This window comes from Triturus cristatus, chromosome 2_1, assembly GCF_964204655.1.
Source record: "Triturus cristatus chromosome 2_1, aTriCri1.1, whole genome shotgun sequence".
In the NCBI taxonomy this organism is placed as follows: Eukaryota; Metazoa; Chordata; class Amphibia; order Caudata; family Salamandridae; genus Triturus; species Triturus cristatus.
Genome location: NC_140581.1, coordinates 239,502,997 through 239,524,410, shown reverse-complemented (window position 1 = coordinate 239,524,410; position 21,414 = coordinate 239,502,997). Strand labels below are relative to the sequence as shown.

Here is a 21,414-nt window from a genome sequence, read left to right as displayed (position 1 = left end):
GGGGCGTGGCCTCGAAGGGGCGTGGCCTCAGTGCACGCCGTCAATAGCGTCCGTCAGAATAGTTTGTTGACAGAGACCGCGATCAGCGAAAGGATCTGCTGTGCGGGATGTCAAGTAGGATGCTAGTCCTAGAAGGTGCCCAAGGTAAGGTGGGGTTTAAAATCAGACAAGCAAAGTGACAGTCAAAGGTTAAAAACAATACAGTACAGTACCGCTCCCGGCTTCCGCCTCAGGAGTAAATGTTCTGAAAGCGCGCTAAATCTCCGCGCCTTTAAACAACGAAGGGGGGCGTGGCCTCGAAGGGGCGTGGCCTCAGTGCACGCCGTCAATGGCGTCCGTCAGAATAGTTTGTTAACAAATTCTTACTTCCTGGTTAAAGCACATCAACTCTTGGATTTGTAGAATTTCCATGAAATGTTGGGGGAACCTATTTATCTTTAAACCCTCACAACCCAAGTTTAAAAAAACACACAGAATCCTAATTTGCAAACCAGAAAGCGATGGTTCAGCATTGTCATAGGCTAATGTTAGTTTTGGGTGGGGGGACACGCAAAAATTCTATAACCAGGAAAACAGCGTCCCCTGGAGATGATAGCACGTGTATGTGTCACAATTTACCAATTACTGTTGGAAGTAATTTCTGAATGTATGGTGAGGGATATGTTTTATGCAAGCAAGCTGTGTTTTTTTTTTTTTTTTTAGAACGGGGCTCACTTTCACGCTAACAAACACTCCTACAATTAGGTGTTCTGCCTCCATTCACAGTTACACGTCATGCAGCAGCCTGGGAGACACAAAAGACAACACTATGTCCCATTAATAAAGGCATTTTAAAGCATCAGATAGACGGCAGTTGAGACAGAGGAATAAATGGGGAAACACCTTCACATTGAAGTAAATAAACAACAGATGTGCCATACAATCCAACTGCATGCAAAAGCGACATTTTTGCCAAATTTTTATCTTGTGCTGCAAAACAAGGAATCTTGCCGTTTCCCAAAGTGAATTCATTTTCTTAAACAAATGTGGTATTTTATGTGTAAACAATAAAGAATGGCAGTTATTTTGATGCTCGCTATCCGTTCCACACTGATCATGCTAGAGTGCCGTCTCAGACAGTATTGCTTCTTTAAACAAGCATTGGCATAGCCAATAGGTCTCGCTTTTGGGACCTTATAAGTATTTAGTTATGCAGCACAATATCCTTGGTGCAACAACATCAACTGTTGCATGACTTAACACTTAGAAGGTCCCAAAGGCGAGACCTATAGGCTATGCCAGTGCTTGTTTTTTAAAAAGGTGTGTGCGCGCAGTATAAAATAGTATTTTGTAACAAGCTTGGAATTCTGGATGGGCTTTTATTTTGAATGACCTGGGCTATATTCACAATCCAAATGTACACCTCTGCGCATCTCTTATGGCAGGACCACCCCTTTTTTTCCTTCCTCAAAATATATCGGCTCTAGTTCTGTCTGCAAGATGTATTGTTGCCAACTCTTTAACATATACATGGAGCAGACTGCCTATATCTCTCCCAAGTGTTTGTATTCCAATACATGGACGACTATTTTACATCTGTAGAAAACACTAAAATCACAATCTCAATTTATAAGCTCATATATGGTTTGAATAGTGAAAGCAACCCGTGTATTTTTAACTGTAGTAGGCTTTTTAAATGTTCTGTTAGGATTAGAATGAGAGCCTGATCTTGAGGTGGGTGCCTGATTGCTTTTATTTTTTTTACATTTCCCACATTGGTCTTGCCCTTAAGTCTTTCCTGTGTCTCAATATGGTACCTCTGCTGCTGTGCTGATTTCCACGTGCCCAGTATCTCTCTTCATGCTGCTCCATTGCACTCCTCCAGGGTACCCATGTACGAATCGCAGAGCACACACCAGCATTGTTCCCTTTGCTGCCCCTCCCCACCTCTCCCCTCCACATGCATCCAGTAATCTCCTAATGCCCCGTGTTATGTCTCGCTATGCTCTTCCACAATTTCCACTACCAACATCACCACACTGCATTAACTACTATTACAGCCACCATTAAACTATGAATAACATCACTGTTACCAACGCCACCATTTCTACTTACACGACTACCGTCTGTACATAATTGTGTGGCCAGGCAGTTCAAGGTACTGTATAGTCATTTCCTAGGGTCATCTGTAAAAGGCCTTAGTAGTTTTGACCGCCTGGTCCGTGGACAATCCGGTTTATTTTTTATGAATTTAGTAAATCTTTAATTGATTTTAGCTTTACTACAAGTGAGCCTCCACCTGTCATCCTTTCCTCGTTTGGAGTGCAGTTTTGAACATGAGAATATTTCACTTGCATAATTTTTCCAGTTCAGCATAAAATTTGGCCTCACCTGCAGGGGGTAATGGTAACTGCATTGGGATGCTTAAGAAACTGAATGTCTCGTAAAAAAGAACTTTTGGATGTCCCTTTCTCTCGCCGAATCCATGTTAGACCATTTATGTTAACGCAAGTGATGCTGCAGGGCTCTCTTGAAGCATCTCTCAGTATCAGTAAAATCCAGCATGTGCAAACTAAGCACTCTGAAGTGTTTGAGTGCTTTATGCTAGTTAGTTGTGTATAAAGCCGCCTGCTTATCACTCGAGTGATAAGGATTCTGAGCAAGGTAATCCATCTTGTCCGTCTAGTTGTATGATAACCTCTGTTTGTCTAATTGGTATGTAAAAAAGGACAATATAGGGGGGGGGGGGTGGGGGTCTGGCTAAATCTTTCCTGGCTTTGTTATGAAGGCATATATAAACCGGAAGGTGCTCTTGACGGCTTACTAAAACATAATAAGAAAAAAAAATGTTGGATTTAGGTAGGGGCCCTTTTTTGGTCTGTACATGCAGTGACCAAATAATGTCTATTGTGGTCTTGCAGCGAGGACTTTGTAATGGGTAAGAGACGCCATAAGAATTTTTGATGTTGTTCTCCAGATTGGGCAGCTGCTGATGCTTTTTGGTGGTAGGAGTGTGTGTAGAACTACTTCTCCTGGCTTGTCAGGACCAACCACATGTATTGATTTTGCTGTCAGGGTAATCTCTGGTTTACTAATTTATGTTGATGTGACTGGAAAGGAAGCTTGCAAAATGTGCTGCAACAGTTGATCTGAAATATATTCTTGTGTAGGAAAATTCATGTGTCTTCTATTTGATTATCCAATTTTGGTTGGGTGGGTTTTGTGAGGAATGAGAGTGGTTGTGATATTACGGAAGTCACATTTTATTTGCTGGTGGAATTGGTGTTGACTCGGGCAGTGACTGAATTATATTGGGGGAGGTTAGCTTTGATTCCTAGCATTGGCATTTTGGATCCTTCCTCTGGGCCACCGGGGATCTGTCAAAACTGCTGTCTCAGTAGAGGAGTGTCTCCCTGCTGGCATTTGCCTCCTGCCTTTGAATGTTTATGGTTTTCATAGTACTTACTTGACTGCAGCTTTATTATTGATTTTGCTTTTGTTACAAGAGACTTGGTTCAAGGAAAGCCCTACTGTCTTGGTATTTACTTCAGTGGATAGGCTTCTGCTGTTGAACACCACTTGTCATTCTTCAGGTGTCTTAAGGCTACTTTTTAGGTCTCGCCTGGCGTAGGCTGCGTGCATGCGCAGTCTCGCTGGTGAGATTTAATGATATGAAGAATTTTCTGTAGGGGGCATTAAGCCCCGCCTCTCTTTTCCATTGGCTGGTGTCACCGTTTATGCTAAACTTTGGCCGGCCATTGGAAAAGAGCTCCTTGTGACGTATTCGCTCGGCTTTTTCGGCCGTCCCATTTGGACGGCCTCGCCTGCTGTGCGTTCGTCGCAAATGGTTTCTTATCTTTATGGGGCCAAACACAAGGCCTCATAAAGGCAAGAAACCCTTTAGCAGGCGAGGAAGCCGAGCAAATACGTAATGGCAAGCGCTTGTTAGCCTTGTTTATCTGAGGTGCTAATGAGCGCGCTGGAGCTACAGGGGTCGGTAGTCTGTGCTATCTGGCCGAATGAGGAGATTCTGTACTGGACGACGCTCAGGGCTATGTTTTCTCGTCCCTTGCTCGCACAACCATGTCGCGGATTTCATCCCGTCTGCACCTGGAGGCGATCCAAAGAACCCTTATTTTTTTGTACGGTACTAGGGTGGGCAGTCATTTACAAGTTTTGTAATCTTTCAAGTCTCTACCCCATGATAAAAGGCACAGCACGCCACCCCCCCCGTTCCGGGTGGATCCCTTTAACTGATGAAAAGAGGGGGCGCACAAATCTCCCCAACACCCTCGCCGGGACGCGTTCTGGATTATGGGCCGGGCACAGCCAGGCGACAGCTGGCTCCACAATAAGGACATTATCCGCCTCTTGTAGAGGCCCTCCACCCTGTAGCGTGAATTATGAGACGCCCCCCCACCCATCCCTCTTCAGGTTGAGCAATAGCCCTGAAGGAGGAGGGCAAGTGTGTGACGTGTGCAGCGTTCACTGGAAATGTACTTCCTCTTCTCCCTAAGTATGCCGGTGGAAGAAGTCCAGGGGAAAGAGGGTCAGCAGGCGGACGGGTGCTGTGGGCTGCCAAGACTACATTTCCCTGCATGCTCTCGATGCACAGAAAGCGGCTTTAGGAGGGGCGGGCGATGATCCTTGAGCCGAGTTTGCATAGGAGCCATTATGTGTACAGCCGGAGCGGCTTCGTGAACTCCACCCTCAGTAATACAAGGTGTCTTTGTACTCGTTTTAAAATGAAGATTGGAAAGGTAATGCGTGCGATCGTTTTTACTTTTTAATGCTTGTTTTGCTATTCCTTTTATTCCTCCATCCTGACGGGTACCACAACCAGCATCCCGAGTCTTTGCCCCCCTGCCCCCCGGCTTCATGGTCACGTGACCTCTGTGCTGTCTGACACTTCTTTAATTGTGGTGCAGATGGCGTTGAAAATATTTCGGGGAATGTGGGCAGATTTGCCACCTTCATACTGATGGGAGGAAGGGTTGGAGCAAGAACATCTGCTAGACTTCGAACATTTTAGTGTACATGGCCTTAATACCATCCGGGGGAATTCTGCTTTTCAATTGCATGACTTGAAACACTTTCCACCATCTCTGACCATAATGTTGGTTGGGAGGGAACATCGCCCCTGTTGCAGCCGAGTTCCCACTCCGACAACATTTAAATCGGGCCATAAGTCATTATGCCACTCGGTAGGATCAGAGTGTCCGCGCCTGAGGACGACCTTTAGAGGAAGTGGTTCTGAGGATAGCCTCAAAAATCTCCTCCAATGCTTTAGTTTTTTTAAAGTAGAGGGGCAACTCTCATGCTAAATGCGGCCGTCCTGCCATTTCTTTTCTATTTCTTTACTTTTGGTACAATCTTTACATGCATTTGCATTGTGACAGAACAATATATTCTCTCCTCTCTCTGTGTACATCCAGCCCTGCTGCCGGGAGCAGAGGTCACGGCGTAAGCCAGGCCGGGATTATGACATATTTCTTAATGGAGCTATAAAAGCTATGACAATTGATCATTTAGTTAAACTCTCACCGCTGCTATTGGCATTTATCCATATGTCACTAGCTCGAATCCCAGCAAGACCAACTCTGCCTCTAGTTGTTTGAAATGACAGAAACGGATACATTTAAATTGGTAAAATTGCCTCCTCATTTTTACAGCCCTTAAAAATGGCAGGCTCAGTATGAAGCGCTATTTAAAAAGCAAGCCGTTATTACGAAGTTACGTTTCACTGGAATGTGTTCAGTGTGGGCAATGCAGGACTACAAATTAAAGAAGCATTTGCAATGCAGTAAGCCCCGCATAATTGAACGTTTGAGCTATTGACGTTGCAAATAATAATGCAGCGCCAATATCTCAAACTTTCAAGAATGCGAGATCGTTGCAATGCAAATGCTTGTTAACTCTGCTTCTAAGTAGTCAGTTATTTCTATTCCTCTTGTGTAGTTGGTATTTTGGTTAGCTCAGTGAATTTCTGTCCCCTGAAAAATGTTGAAATGTGTTTAATTTCTGCATCACATCTGTAAGGTATAGAAAAAATTAGGGGGGGGGGGGGGGGAGTATGATTGCTTCAAGTAGATTTGTTGTGTTTACACTTTAGTTATCTGAAGCACCATTTGCAGGGGTGTTAAATTTAATAAAATATCTACTTGTCCATGGGGCAGATTGCTTCATAAATCTATTTGTCCTGTAACAAAATCCACTTGTCCCTTTTGTTCTATGTTATGCTGTGACAAATTATGATCGCAATCTCATTATATAAGCGCTCCAAAATAGCCTCTCTCATTATGCCAGTGCTCCTTCTTTAGTAGGGTTTGAATACTAGCAATTCCCTTATGTTGTCATGTTTCCACAGATCTAAATACTGTTGCTGTAGTTAATGGTAAGCAACAGTTCCAGGGTTGGTATGCCAGTTTGAGTCTGTGCAAACCTACTAACTTGCATGTTTTAAGGGTTTTCACCAACTCTTCACTAATCTTTTGCCATTCTGAGAAAGGTTGGAAATATACTCCTGACAATGGCAGACAAAAAACTTCTAGGGTTGGGAAAAAAGTGGTTGGAGGGAAAGTGAACTTGCAAACACTCAGATTTTTGCATGAGCAAATCTACACCTGCTATTTGCTAGTGCTAAAATGCTGTTAACAAATATTTTCAAGGAGTACTATTTCTTGTCCTACTTCTGTAAGTCTTGTGAATTCATGACAGTTGTATATCTGCACTTAATGCAGGGACATGAGTGCACTTTTGAGACTTTATTTAACAATTGGGCCCTGTAGGAGAGTAGGGTCTGCTATCCTATGGTCACCCCAAATTTTTGCTTTTTGCTTCACTGGTTTTTGACATATTGAGGCTGTGGGCCTGCCAATCAGACCCCCAGCCTGCTGTTCTCTCTACTAAATTAAAACTATGCACCCTAGGTGCATAACCAATTGGAAGTGGATCACCCTGTCAGCCCCTGTACCAGTGTACACTAGGTACCCAGGGCATTGGTGTACCCAAGGCCTGCCAAGGGCTGCAGCATGTATTATGCCACCCCAGGCTTGGCCTAACAATCTGACACAACTGGCTGATCACTCAGCTGGGGTAAGTTGGTGTAATCACCTCTTACTTAGGTGTAGTATACCTATACCTAACCTTAAATGGGACACCTGGTAACCTATAAGTCACTCCTATGGCAGGCCTTAACAATCCTGAAGGCAGAGTGCTTGGTTCCATGTGAGATGGTGCTCTGGCATGAGCTGAGCCTGTCTGCAGTGGTCGGAACAACTTCCTTCTACTGTTTCCAGATATCGTCATACCATATACTCTTAAGTGCATTATGAACCTCGCGGTTAAATGCTATCTTTGGTTTGGCTTTATCAAAACATGTCGAGTAAGGTGTCATACGAATTGGAATACTAACCCCTCGCCAATTCTGGCGACGGGGTTAGCATTCCACCCTTCTAGAGGGACACGACATGTACAGTGCCTGAAACCCGGGTAAAATCAGACATAGCCTCAGCTCCACAAAATGGATGCTGCCACCACCGACACAAGTCTGCCCTCCTGCTGCTGGGAGTCCTTCCAGCTTGGGAGGTGTGGACAAAGGGTTTCCTGCCAGGGGAGGTGCGTGCACCACCCCAGACAGGATTTTGTGTATTGGTCAGGTAGGGCTTGAAAGAAACCAGACATGCCTGTGGCTCACAAGGAGCCTCGGGGCATATGCCAGTTCAAACCGGTCCTGGGGCACACCAGTCCCGGGCCTGGGGCGAGCTGGACAAAGGATTGGGGGTGTAACCACCCCCCCTTCCTGGTCCCACCCATAGGGAGGGACCTAGCAGGTAGTCCGGCCCCTAGAATCCGAATAAAGGTAGGAGCTGTGTCCTAAGACTTCAGACATCCTGGAATCAACTTGAAACTAAGAAGAAGACGGGAACTTCGACATTCTGCTGCACAGAAGACTGAAGAAAATCTCCCCTGTGGTCAGGGAGTGACCACCTTGCTAACGCAAGCACCATCCAGCGAATCACCGTCTGCTTTGCCGCCGCCTCCCGCCGGAGCCCGAGCCCAGAGACTGACAAGACCTGGACCTCCAGACCTCTCACCGCCCGATCCACAGTCCCTGAAAAGAGGAGACCCGTGGAGGCACCGAGACACGTGGAGCCAGCCATCTTGGATCGACTACGACAAGCTGACAAGTGCAACAACCGAGGCTCCCTCCAAGTTGTGCTTTGGGTCCTGAGAAGCCCAACCCTCGAGCAGCATCTGCACCAAAGGTGAGCCCTCCAGCATCTCCACGATCTGCGTGGGGCCCTTCTGCATTTTGCCACTCGACGCGCCTAACCGGTTGCTGGCCCGCTGGCTAGTGGCCATCTTGGCGACGAAATCTACGACAAACACCGCTGGTCTGGTTGCTCCAGACTGGCCCTTGCTCCCCTCCAAAGGAGCAGTCCCTCTGACCTTGCTGGTCAGAACCATCCGCTTATTTCATCTCCTACAACAATTGCTTTTGCCAAGGCTTGTTTGCTTCGATCAAGTCGCCGACACCGCCGACAGCGAGAGCCTGCGTGGGACAGCTCGTGAGCCGACTCCTGGACGTCGTCGACCTTCAGGGACCACGTGGCTGCGGAGACAAGCTACCCCTCATCACCTGTTTGCACCCGACATCGCCTGGTACCCACCTGGTGCCACGCTGGTCACTGGCTAGTGACTGTGAACACTGTCCCCTCTGCTTACAGGTCTTCAACATCTCCGATCCACTCTTGGGTCCACTGCATCTCTCCCGGACCGACCGCCTGCAGCATCTTTGTCTTCAAGCTCAACGGAACAGATAGAAGAAACCCGACGCACTTTGAGGCCTATGCACCTGCTTCCTGTGGGTGAGGTAAAGCTGGTACTCCGGTGCCCAAGTGTAGTAATACATCTCTAGTGCCTGTGTTCCAAATCTTAAGTTCCTAGGTCATCCGGAAGATTCCTTTTGCAGTAACTTTGTACTTTTTACGCACCCATTGAAACCTATGGGAGCACGCGTGTGACTATTTGCTCTGCACACGCCACCCGTGGACCTCCTGGTCACTAACTGACGTTAGCTCCTTGTAGGCCCAGCGATTCTAGAGGCCCTAGGCCTTTTCCCTTTTCTGTTCGTGGTACTTATACCACTATTTTAGTATATGGTTCGAGTGGCCACCAGGGCCTATCCATATAAAGTGCAACTTCTGTGTATTCTGTGATAATCTTGTTTGACGATTTGTGCTCCTGTGCTCATAAAGAGACTAGGGGTTACTTTGAGAAATAAATACATATATATTTTGAATATATATCTGTGTGGTGTCCTTTCATTGGTATAAAAGGGGGTTACTATTGGTAAAACAGCCTGCTTAACACGCATCACGAGTTTAGCCTCAAAGACTGCTTAGCCTACGCTACCACTAGGGCAGCTAGTCCGAAAAGGTTGACTTACAACCACACCACAAGGGTTGCTTGGCATGGTACAAGGTGATCACTTTAACTAGTGAGCATCATATACCAGGCCAACTTCTCACATTGGTGAGCAGCGGTTGGATTTGAGCTTGCTGTGTTTTACCATTGTAATCTCTTGGTTACCAATTGAAAGATCACATAGGTACCTGTAGGTACATATAAAACAAGATTAGATATACATAAGTTCTACTGAACTTAGTTGTTGTAGAGCAAAGGGAGTAGCACACCCTGACTACAACTACTAGATAGGTTTAGTAGGTAAACCCAAGTGTAGGTAGATTGCAACACATCCACCCACACTTAAGAGCAATGGCCGGGGCAGAGGGGTCCACTGTACCCATCTCTGTTGAGAGTGACCCCCAGAGGGCACCATCCAGCTTTGCTACCCTTAATCAGAATGAGCTCAGGCATTTGGCAACTCTTAGAGGCCTTAAACAGCCCAAGAACCCAAACTCTGCTGAGCTCAGAGAGCTCTTACAGAATGATGAGAATCAGAGAGCACTCAAGAAAGCTTCCCAGTTAGCCCCCTTAGGGTCAGGAACAGGAGGCCCCCCTTCTGAAGATGCCACTGAGGTACCCCTTTCCAATAGTCACCCCTTAGATGGGATGCCTACCACAGAGGATGAGAGTGAAAAGGATACTGACAGTAGTGAGGATGAAGGGAGAACTAGCCCGGTGCCAAGTGTTATACTTGGCCCAGCTAAACTAAGGCTATTGGGGACTGACAGTGGGTTCACCCCACTGGATCTCCCCAGTGGACTTAACACAGGGCTTGGAAGGCAAAGGAATCGCTCAGGTGACTCCAATGCTTCCCATGGCTCTAGAGGCTCTCAAGGTCACTCCAGGAAAAGGATGACCACCCCTCAGAGGAGGGAACATGAGGCCAGAATGCAGGAAGCCCAGCTGAGGATCAGGAAGCAGGAGCTAGAAGTAGCCCTGATGGAAGAAAAACTGAACAAGGCTAGGCAACCTAGAGAGAGTGGGTCTATACCCACTGGTGGCAGCATTGTCCCTAAGGACAAAGATAGGGTTTTCGATAATAGAAACCTGTCTAAGGTTGTGCCCCCCTACAAAAGTGGGGATGACATCCACAAGTGGATAACTGCTCTTGAGAGGGCCTGCAAAGTACAGCAGGTTCCTGAAGACCAGTGGGCAGCAATCCTCTGGCTCTCCTTTGAAGGAAGAGGCAGAGACAGACTCCTCACTGTTAGAGAAGAGGATGTCAGAAACTACAGAGTCCTGAAGAGTGTTCTAGTTGATGGGTTAGGCTTAACCACTGAGCAGTACAGGTTAATGTTCAGAGACACCCAAAAGACACAGACTCAGGACTGGTCTGAATACATTGAATGTGCCACTAAGGCTTTGGAGGGTTGGTTGCTGGGAAGTAAGGTATCTGATTTTACAGGATTGTATAATTTGATGATGAGAGAACAGATTTTAAATAACTGTCAAAACCAGCAACTGCATCAACACTTGGTTGACTCTGATCTGACCTCTCCCCAAGAATTGGGAAAGAAGGCAGACAAATGGGTCAGAACCAGGGTTAAGCAAAAGAACCAGAACCAGGGCCAAGGGGGTGATCAGAAGAAAACAGACCAAAAGGGTGGAGATCAGAAACCTAAAGACCAGAAGTCTTCAACAGGGCCCCAAACTACTACTAAGGAGGGTGGGTCCCAACAGTCCAAAAAGAAGAAAGAAGGTCAAAAGAAACCCTGGTGCAATCATTGTAAAAATACAACTCACTGGACTAGTGATTGCAAAAAGGGTGGAGCCCCCAACACTGTTGCCCCTAAGGCACCTGCGCCCAGTACTACTGTTAGCAGTGTTGGTCCCCAGACAAAGGGTGTAGTGGGAATCACTATGGGAACTGAAGGAGATTCTGACTTAGACAGAACCCTGACACAGGCAGTCTTGATCTGTGATGGGGACATTGATTTGTCCCTGACTGTGAGCCCCAGTAACCTGGGCAAGTACAGACAGACCCCTTTAATTAATGACAAAGTGGCTCAAGCCTACAGGGACACATGTGCCAGTGTCACTATGGTGACACCAGGCTTTGTGGATCCTGGACAGTACATACCAGGTGAGAACTACCTGGTGACCAATGCCAGCAATGCCACTACTTCACATAGTGTGGCAGTTGTTAACTTCTCATGGGGAGGGGTAACTGGCCTCAAAAGGGTTGTGGTTAGTGCAGACGTCCCAGTAGAATGTTTGTTGGGCAATGACCTAGAGAGTTCTCTATGGTCAGAAGTGGAGTACAGGACTCATGCAGAGATGTTAGGTATATCATCACATGTCCTTGCTGTGACCAGGTCACAGGCCAAAAAGTGCCTCACTGAACCAAAGGTCTTGGATCCTGGAACAATGGACCAAGCACCTACCAAGAAGAAGAACAGGAGGGTCAAGGCTGTGCCTTCCCCCCTGCCTCAGAGTGATGATCAGCCTTCCCAGGAAGCTGATCTAGAGGACCCTGAAGGAACTGTCCCTGAAGAGCTTGAACCTGACCAGGTTGAGTTTCTGGGGACAGGGGGACCTTCAAGGGCTGACTTGAGGCAGGCTCAGTTATCCTGTCCCTCTCTTGAACCCCTCAGACAGCTGGCTGCTGCTGAGGCTGCTGGGAATGCTCAAGGTACCCATAAAGTGTATTGGGATGAAGGGCTCCTTTATTCAGAGGCTAGAGACCCCAAGCCTGGTGCAACCAGGAGGTTGGTTATACCTCTGCAATTTAGGGGCTTCCTCCTTACCTTGGCCCATGATATTCCTTTAGCAGGACACCTAGGCCAGAACAAGACCTGGGACAGACTTGTCCCTCACTTTCACTGGCCTCATATGAATGAAGATACAAAGGAGTTTTGTCGCTCCTGTGTTACCTGCCAAGCCAGTGGCAAATCAGGTGGCACAACAAAGGCCCCCCTGATACCACTACCTGTGGTGGGGGTTCCCTTTGAAAGAGTGGGAATAGACATAGTGGGTCCCATGGATCCTCCCACTGCATCTGGGCACAGATTTATACTGGTGGTAGTGGATCATGCCACCAGGTATCCAGAGGCAATTCCCCTTAGGACCACTACAGCACCTGTTGTGGCCAGGGCCCTGCTGGGAGTATTCTCCAGAGTGGGGTTTCCTAAGGAGGTAGTATCTGACAGAGGTACCAACTTTATGTCAGGATACTTGACAGCTATGTGGAAGGAATGTGGTGTCAACTACAAGTTCACCACCCCTTATCACCCACAATGCAATGGGCTTGTTGAGAGATTCAACAAGACCCTAAAGGGTATGATCAAAGGATTACCTGAAAAGCTCAGGCGAAGATGGGATATCCTTCTACCCTGCCTTCTGTTTGCTTACAGAGAGGTCCCACAAAAAGGAGTTGGCTACAGCCCCTTTGAATTGTTGTTTGGGCACCCTGTGAGAGGCCCACTGTGTTTGGTGAAGGAAGGATGGGAGTTACCTCTCAAAAAGCCTAAGCTAGACATAGTGGACTATGTACTTGGTCTCCGCTCCAGGATGGCTGAGTATATGGAGAAGGCATCTAAAAACCTTGAGGCAAGCCAGGCCTTACAGAAAGCTTGGCATGACCAAAAGGCTGTCTTGGTTGAGTATCAGCCAGGACAGAAGGTATGGGTGTTGGAGCCAGTGGCCCCAGCAGCACTCCAAGACAGATGGTCTGGACCCCATACAATCCTGGAAAAGAAGGGAGAGGTCACCTACTTGGTGGACCTAGGAACTCCCAGGAGTCCCCACAGGGTACTCCATGTTAACAGGCTTAAAGCATATGTTGACAGGGCAGACATGGGCTTGCTCATGGCTACAGATGAGGGACAGGAGGAAGAGAGTGACCCTCTCCCAGACCTGTTGTCTCAGAACCCTGAGGATGGCTCAGTTGAAGGAGTGACCCTTGGAGGCAACCTCACTGCCCATCAGCAGACTGAATGTAGACAGGTTCTACAATCATTTTCACATATGTTTTCCTTGATACCTAGTCAAACTGACTGGTGTACCCATGTTGTGGACACTGGTGACAGTCTGCCTGTAAAGAACAAACTTTACAGACAACCTGACCACGTCAGGGACTGTATAAAGGCTGAGGTACATAAAATGCTGGAATTAGGTGTCATTGAACCCTCAGAGAGCCCCTGGGCTAGCCCAGTGGTTCTGGTCCCCAAACCTCACACCAAAGATGGCAAGAGAGAGATGAGGTTCTGTGTGGACTACAGAGGACTCAATGCTGTCACCAGGACAGATGCACACCCTATTCCAAGGGCAGATGAGCTCATAGACAAACTAGCTTCTGCAAAGTTTTTGAGCACATTTGACTTGACAGCTGGCTATTGGCAAATCAGATTAGCTGAGGAGTCTAAGGCCAAAACAGCATTCTCAACCCCAGGTGGGCATTATCAGTTTGTGGTGATGCCCTTTGGTCTGAAGAATGCACCTGCCACCTTCCAAAGGCTGGTGAACCAAGTCCTTACTGGGTTGGATGACTTTTGCGCAGCATATCTTGATGACATTGCTGTCTTTAGTTCCACCTGGGAGGATCACCTGATCCACCTGAAGAAGGCTCTTGAGGCTCTGCAAAGGGCAGGCCTCACTATCAAGGCTACTAAGTGCCAGATAGGGCAGAGTAAGGTTGTGTATTTGGGCCACCTTGTAGGTGGGGGCCAAGTTCAACCACTGGAGAGTAAGATACAGTCCATCAAGGATTGGTCCCCTCCAACCACCCAGACTCAAGTTCGAGCTTTCTTGGGCTTGACTGGGTATTACAGGAAGTTTGTTAAGAACTATGGGTCCATTGTGACTCCTCTTAATGATCTGACATCCAAGAAGATGCCCAAAAAGGTTCAGTGGACAGTAAGCTGTCAAAAGGCATTTGATGACCTGAAGGAGGCCATGTGCTCTGCACCTATCCTGAAGAGTCCTGACTACTCCAAAGAGTTTATTGTCCAAACAGATGCTTCTGAGTTGGGTGTGGGAGCTGTGCTGTCACAACTTAATGTAGATGGTCAAGACCAACCCATTGCTTTTATTAGCAGAAGGTTGACCCCCAGAGAGAAGAATTGGTCAGCTATTGAGAGGGAGGCCTTTGCTGTGGTGTGGGCCCTGAAGAAGCTGAGGCCATACTTGTTTGGCACTCACTTCAAGATTCAGACCGACCATAAGCCCCTCTTGTGGCTAAATCAGATGAAGGGTGAAAACCCCAAACTGCTTAGGTGGTCCATTTCCCTACAGGGGATGGACTTTACAGTGGAGCACCGGCCAGGTACTGACCATGGGAATGCAGATGGTCTCTCCAGGTACTTCCACTTAGGACATGAAGACGAGACTGGTCAAGGCTAGTTTAATGTCCCAGCGTTTGGGGGGGGGTTGTGTAGGAGAGTAGGGTCTGCTATCCTATGGTCACCCCAAATTTTTGCTTTTTGCTTCACTGGTTTTTGACATATTGAGGCTGTGGGCCTGCCAATCAGACCCCCAGCCTGCTGTTCTCTCTACTAAATTAAAACTATGCACCCTAGGTGCATAACCAATTGGAAGTGGATCACCCTGTCAGCCCCTGTACCAGTGTACACTAGGTACCCAGGGCATTGGTGTACCCAAGGCCTGCCAAGGGCTGCAGCATGTATTATGCCACCCCAGGCTTGGCCTAACAATCTGACACAACTGGCTGATCACTCAGCTGGGGTAAGTTGGTGTAATCACCTCTTACTTAGGTGTAGTATACCTATACCTAACCTTAAATGGGACACCTGGTAACCTATAAGTCACTCCTATGGCAGGCCTTAACAATCCTGAAGGCAGAGTGCTTGGTTCCATGTGAGATGGTGCTCTGGCATGAGCTGAGCCTGTCTGCAGTGGTCGGAACAACTTCCTTCTACTGTTTCCAGATATCGTCATACCATATACTCTTAAGTGCATTATGAACCTCGCGGTTAAATGCTATCTTTGGTTTGGCTTTATCAAAACATGTCGAGTAAGGTGTCATACGAATTGGAATACTAACCCCTCGCCAATTCTGGCGACGGGGTTAGCATTCCACCCTTCTAGAGGGACACGACATGTACAGTGCCTGAAACCCGGGTAAAATCAGACATAGCCTCAGCTCCACAAAATGGATGCTGCCACCACCGACACAAGTCTGCCCTCCTGCTGCTGGGAGTCCTTCCAGCTTGGGAGGTGTGGACAAAGGGTTTCCTGCCAGGGGAGGTGCGTGCACCACCCCAGACAGGATTTTGTGTATTGGTCAGGTAGGGCTTGAAAGAAACCAGACATGCCTGTGGCTCACAAGGAGCCTCGGGGCATATGCCAGTTCAAACCGGTCCTGGGGCACACCAGTCCCGGGCCTGGGGCGAGCTGGACAAAGGATTGGGGGTGTAACCACCCCCCTTCCTGGTCCCACCCATAGGGAGGGACCTAGCAGGTAGTCCGGCCCCTAGAATCCGAATAAAGGTAGGAGCTGTGTCCTAAGACTTCAGACATCCTGGAATCAACTTGAAACTAAGAAGAAGACGGGAACTTCGACATTCTGCTGCACAGAAGACTGAAGAAAATCTCCCCTGTGGTCAGGGAGTGACCACCTTGCTAACGCAAGCACCATCCAGCGAATCACCGTCTGCTTTGCCGCCGCCTCCCGCCGGAGCCCGAGCCCAGAGACTGACAAGACCTGGACCTCCAGACCTCTCACCGCCCGATCCACAGTCCCTGAAAAGAGGAGACCCGTGGAGGCACCGAGACACGTGGAGCCAGCCATCTTGGATCGACTACGACAAGCTGACAAGTGCAACAACCGAGGCTCCCTCCAAGTTGTGCTTTGGGTCCTGAGAAGCCCAACCCTCGAGCAGCATCTGCACCAAAGGTGAGCCCTCCAGCATCTCCACGATCTGCGTGGGGCCCTTCTGCATTTTGCCACTCGACGCGCCTAACCGGTTGCTGGCCCGCTGGCTAGTGGCCATCTTGGCGACGAAATCTACGACAAACACCGCTGGTCTGGTTGCTCCAGACTGGCCCTTGCTCCCCTCCAAAGGAGCAGTCCCTCTGACCTTGCTGGTCAGAACCATCAGCTTATTTCATCTCCTACAACAATTGCTTTTGCCAAGGCTTGTTTGCTTCGATCAAGTCGCCGACACCGCCGACAGCGAGAGCCTGCGTGGGACAGCTCGTGAGCCGACTCCTGGACGTCGTCGACCTTCAGGGACCACGTGGCTGCGGAGACAAGCTACCCCTCATCACCTGTTTGCACCCGACATCGCCTGGTACCCACCTGGTGCCACGCTGGTCACTGGCTAGTGACTGTGAACACTGTCCCCTCTGCTTACAGGTCTTCAACATCTCCGATCCACTCTTGGGTCCACTGCATCTCTCCCGGACCGACCGCCTGCAGCATCTTTGTCTTCAAGCTCAACGGAACAGATAGAAGAAACCCGACGCACTTTGAGGCCTATGCACCTGCTTCCTGTGGGTGAGGTAAAGCTGGTACTCCGGTGCCCAAGTGTAGTAATACATCTCTAGTGCCTGTGTTCCAAATCTTAAGTTCCTAGGTCATCCGGAAGATTCCTTTTGCAGTAACTTTGTACTTTTTACGCACCCATTGAAACCTATGGGAGCACGCGTGTGACTATTTGCTCTGCACACGCCACCCGTGGACCTCCTGGTCACTAACTGACGTTAGCTCCTTGTAGGCCCAGCGATTCTAGAGGCCCTAGGCCTTTTCCCTTTTCTGTTCGTGGTACTTATACCACTATTTTAGTATATGGTTCGAGTGGCCACCAGGGCCTATCCATATAAAGTGCAACTTCTGTGTATTCTGTGATAATCTTGTTTGACGATTTGTGCTCCTGTGCTCATAAAGAGACTAGGGGTTACTTTGAGAAATAAATATATATATATTTTGAATATATATCTGTGTGGTGTCCTTTCATTGGTATAAAAGGGGGTTACTATTGGTAAAACAGCCTGCTTAACACGCATCACGAGTTTAGCCTCAAAGACTGCTTAGCCTACGCTACCACTAGGGCAGCTAGTCCGAAAAGGTTGACTTACAACCACACCACAAGGGTTGCTTGGCATGGTACAAGGTGATCACTTTAACTAGTGAGCATCATATACCAGGCCAACTTCTCACAGGCCCCTAATTAGGTCTGGCGTTAACCATGACCTTTTGTGTTTATCACAATTCTGTCCCTCTCTATCGGCTAGCTTCATTGTGAGTGACCGCATTCTGTTCTTTCACAAGGAGCATAATCGACAGTCGTTTTGTTCAGTACCAGGAACTGATGTGGCAATGTGTGCTTTTTGAGACAAAAACAATTTTTGCTGTTGCTAATGTTTGTTATAATGGTGAGGGGCCAGCAGCTTCCACACCAATACGTTTTTACAAATACCATGCCAAAACAAGATACACATTGACAAAAACAAAAGGTTGACCACCAAGTTCAGACATTTTGGCTTTGCCAATGCTTGTTTATTTTTGTTTCCCATGATCTTATTGAAACTGGTTACACTGATTTTTCCATTATGAATATTTTGAGAAATCCTAGCGTACGTCAACACATTTTACTAAATGATGCTGCAAAGAAATGGTACCTAACATTTTACAGTAGTTTAGCAAAATGCTTCCTATTTGCTTTTTTTTTGTGAACATTCTATTTTGAAAGCAAAGAATCATCAGTCTTGCTTTCAAGCTTCTGAAAATATTTGCATCTAATCAGAGAGCATTCTGGGAGCATTATACATAGCCCCATATTGCTAAACTGTGAAAACGTGTGTACACATTTTTATACTGGAACTACTGTCACTAGTTCAGTCCCGAGTTTACAACATTTACTTAGAGCGCTCACTCTAATAATAAAAGCTTTGCTTTAATGAACCATAAATACAAGTTTGAACAGCATTAACACATGGACTCAACTATTATCTTAACTGCAGACAATGCCCGTCCCAGATCCATAATGTGGTACTGTACACTGGCAGCCAAAGGGTTTGTGCTGTAGGGGTTTGGGCCTACTTGTCCCAGGGGAAAAAAGAAAACTTCTTGTCCTTGACCCCAAACAATATGTCCTGGGGGTCGGGCTATAGGAATTCCACAACCCTCCATGTGAAATCTGTCACCAGGATGTCCGTGAGACCTCATCAAATCCAAAGTGATATAGGCTTCTTAATGTAAGGGGAAACAGATTTTCCAACTTGCCTCTTTCAAAAGACTTTTTAGTGTTTGGCAACGTCAGTAAAGTGAGTTTGACTGACATGTCAAACTCCGCCTACAAGAGTGTGTGTTAGTGGAACATTTGTGGACATGTGGTCTTGGGAGTTTTAAATATTTAGCTAGGGTGTGTACAGAGTCAAGCCTTTTTTTGTTTTTAAATACACAACGAAAAACAAACACGCCAATTTAATTTGAAATATAATTTTTTTGCTGCTTAATGCTAATATTAACATAACATTTTCCATCTTTTTCAGGTGTTTGATTTTCCGCTAATGAGAAGAGGATAAACGTTGGTGAACTACAAACCGTACTCATGATTCCAATATGCCCAGTTGTGTCCTTCACCTATGGTGAGATTAACCTCTGTCTTTCATAAATGGATGACTACGCATTTTAAAAAAGTTTGCATAATATTTTTGCTAATATGCATGTCTGACCCATTATATATATTTTTTTTCTCATTCTTCTGTGTTTCTTGTGAATACTAAATCACAGTGCCAAGCCGGCTGGGTGAGGAGGCCAAAATGGCTACTGGCAACTACTTTGGATTTACTCATGGTGGTGCTGCTCAGTATGGGTAAGGTATCTTTTTCTAAGTTGGAGGAATTAGAGAAACAATACATTGTGATTTTGAAGATTGTAATTAAGTAGCTTGATCTCTGTCTAAACTGCTTTGCAGAGTGGCATGAATATGAGCCAAGAGTGCATGTTAATGGAATGCATATGAGGGTACGATGGGGGTGGTGGGGCAGGATGAAACTTCTGTTTAGATTGGGCTGTAGTTGTAGTCCGCTTCTTGAAGTTATTTTCTGATGCATTGGACTGATTGAGGGGCAGTCTGAGATTCAACTGATTAGTCTAGAACCTTAGGCCAAAGGGAGCAGATTTACAAATTTTTCTTTTGACATCTTCTGGATCTCTCCTCTTGCAAGGTGAAAACTGCAGGTTGACACCACCGTAGATGAGGATTTTGACAGTAAAATAGTTTAGATTACACAGGTCTTTATGCTGACAGTGGGTGGACGGGGTCAATGAAGGTGATATGGTAAAATGTCCTTTTGTGTACTATGTAGTGGGCAGTGGCATGCAGAATTACACGACTAGGCAGGCCATTGTGGTGGAGTGAATACTGACCAGCATGGCATCACAGATGTCTGTGTGAGGACTGGACAATTCGCAAAAGATGTTTGGATGCTATGAGACTTGTAGTTTATTTAGGTACATTAGTTGGACCCAGGTGGTCTAGACTTTCTTTTTCAAATAATTTTATAGATACGTTTGGAACTAAGGTGTTGGTTCAAAGGTTGCTGTGGAGAAAGGTATTTGAGGTTCATGTAGTATCTAACCCGGGATCTGAGTTTGGAGGAAACCAACTTTTTAGTTTGAATTGTTATGTTATTCGACATTAGTATAATACGAACAGATTTCTGTAATTTATTTGGAGGGATCATCAAAGACAACAATAGTTGTTGGCAGACAACAGAACTGTGTACAGATATATATGTCTATATACCGCTACTGGTTAGTTATAGTTGGGTCAGCTGTTCCATAGCAAAAGCTTTTTTTGTGTTGCTAATAAATACTTTCTGACTCGGCCGGGCTGACACACACGACTGGGGGGCTGAACCCCGTGAGCCCAATGGGTGTTGCGCGCCTGCCTGGGCACGTGGGTGTTTTTGACGTTGCTCCTATGTACTGTGGCAACCCTGCTTCGTGACGTGAATACAGGCATGGCACAGGCGAGAAGCCAACCATCCGAAGAAAAGCTCAGGGGAGCAGCGAGCTAGACAGAGCGTTGTTGGTCCAAAGATGCATTTGGTCCGTGTGGCCTCCATTCTATAAGTAAGATTTAGCGTGGAGTACCTGAAGAGAGCCGCAGTAACCATGCTCTTAGAGATGAATGCTTCGCGGAGCAACGCTTGATCAAGGAGCGCAATGTGGGTGCCGTATTAGCAACAAAGCCTTAGTGCTTGGGAAAAGGCTTACTTGCACTCTGGAGGAGACGGATGACCTTGGAATAGGACTTGGGGCCCCTGAACTCCTTGTTCCTGATTAGAACTTATGTCTACAACTGAGGAATGCGGACACTCAAAGACTACTTCCCTCAGAAAGTGCATCACACTCGCACAGCAAGTAAAGTGGTACATGTGAACAAGCATTGGCATAGCCAATAGGTCTCGCCTTTGGGACCTTATAAGTATTTACTTATGCAGCACAATATCTTTGGTGCAACAACATCAACTGTTGCATGGCTAAACACTTATACGGTCCCATAGGCGAGACCTATTGGCTATGCCAATGCTTCTTTATTTGAAGGGGAGGGTGCCACATGCCCCCCCTCGCCGACCCTGATAAGGCCCTGGGGCGCCCAGGCCCACTAGTAATAATAAAAGACAGGGACACCGCGCTGCCCCCCCCACCCCCACCCAGTGAAGTTATTGGCCCCAAGTATCCCATCCCTTGAGGCCCTCACTATGAAAGGTTAGTGCCCTGGTGCACCCGCACCCACCATACTCTTGTGGGGGCTACAGGGTGAGACCCAGGGCCCCCGCTGGCTTCCTGCATGCAGAGGGAGCCAGCATTGCTCCTGCCTGGAGGGGGCAGCTACTAACTTGATCAGTTTGCCTGTCCGCATCACTGCAGGCAGGGAAACAGATCTAAAGACTGCTCCCAGCTGGCAGGAACATTTTACTGCTGGATGGGAGCGGACATAGCATGTGAGCTGGCCATGGGGGATGGGGGTCATGGGGGCCATTAATAGCTCA

The 21,414-nt window shown here is 47.2% G+C and overlaps 1 protein-coding gene across 9 annotated transcripts in view; it reads left to right on the top strand.

Moving 5' to 3' along the window:
* The window catches only part of ZFR (zinc finger RNA binding protein), a 526,018-nt gene that overhangs the window by 20,849 nt on the left and 483,755 nt on the right, over positions 1 to 21,414 (top strand). For all 9 annotated transcript variants that reach the window (XR_014970026.1, XR_014970025.1, XM_085630635.1 and 6 more), the window contains exons 2-3: positions 18,904 to 18,999; positions 19,145 to 19,226. Coding sequence is in view for 7 of the 9 variants with exons in the window: in XM_085630635.1 (XP_085486761.1) it covers positions 18,963 to 18,999; positions 19,145 to 19,226 (119 nt within the window). In the remaining 2 variants the exon portion in view is untranslated. The remainder of the gene's footprint in view (positions 1 to 18,903; positions 19,000 to 19,144; positions 19,227 to 21,414) is intronic.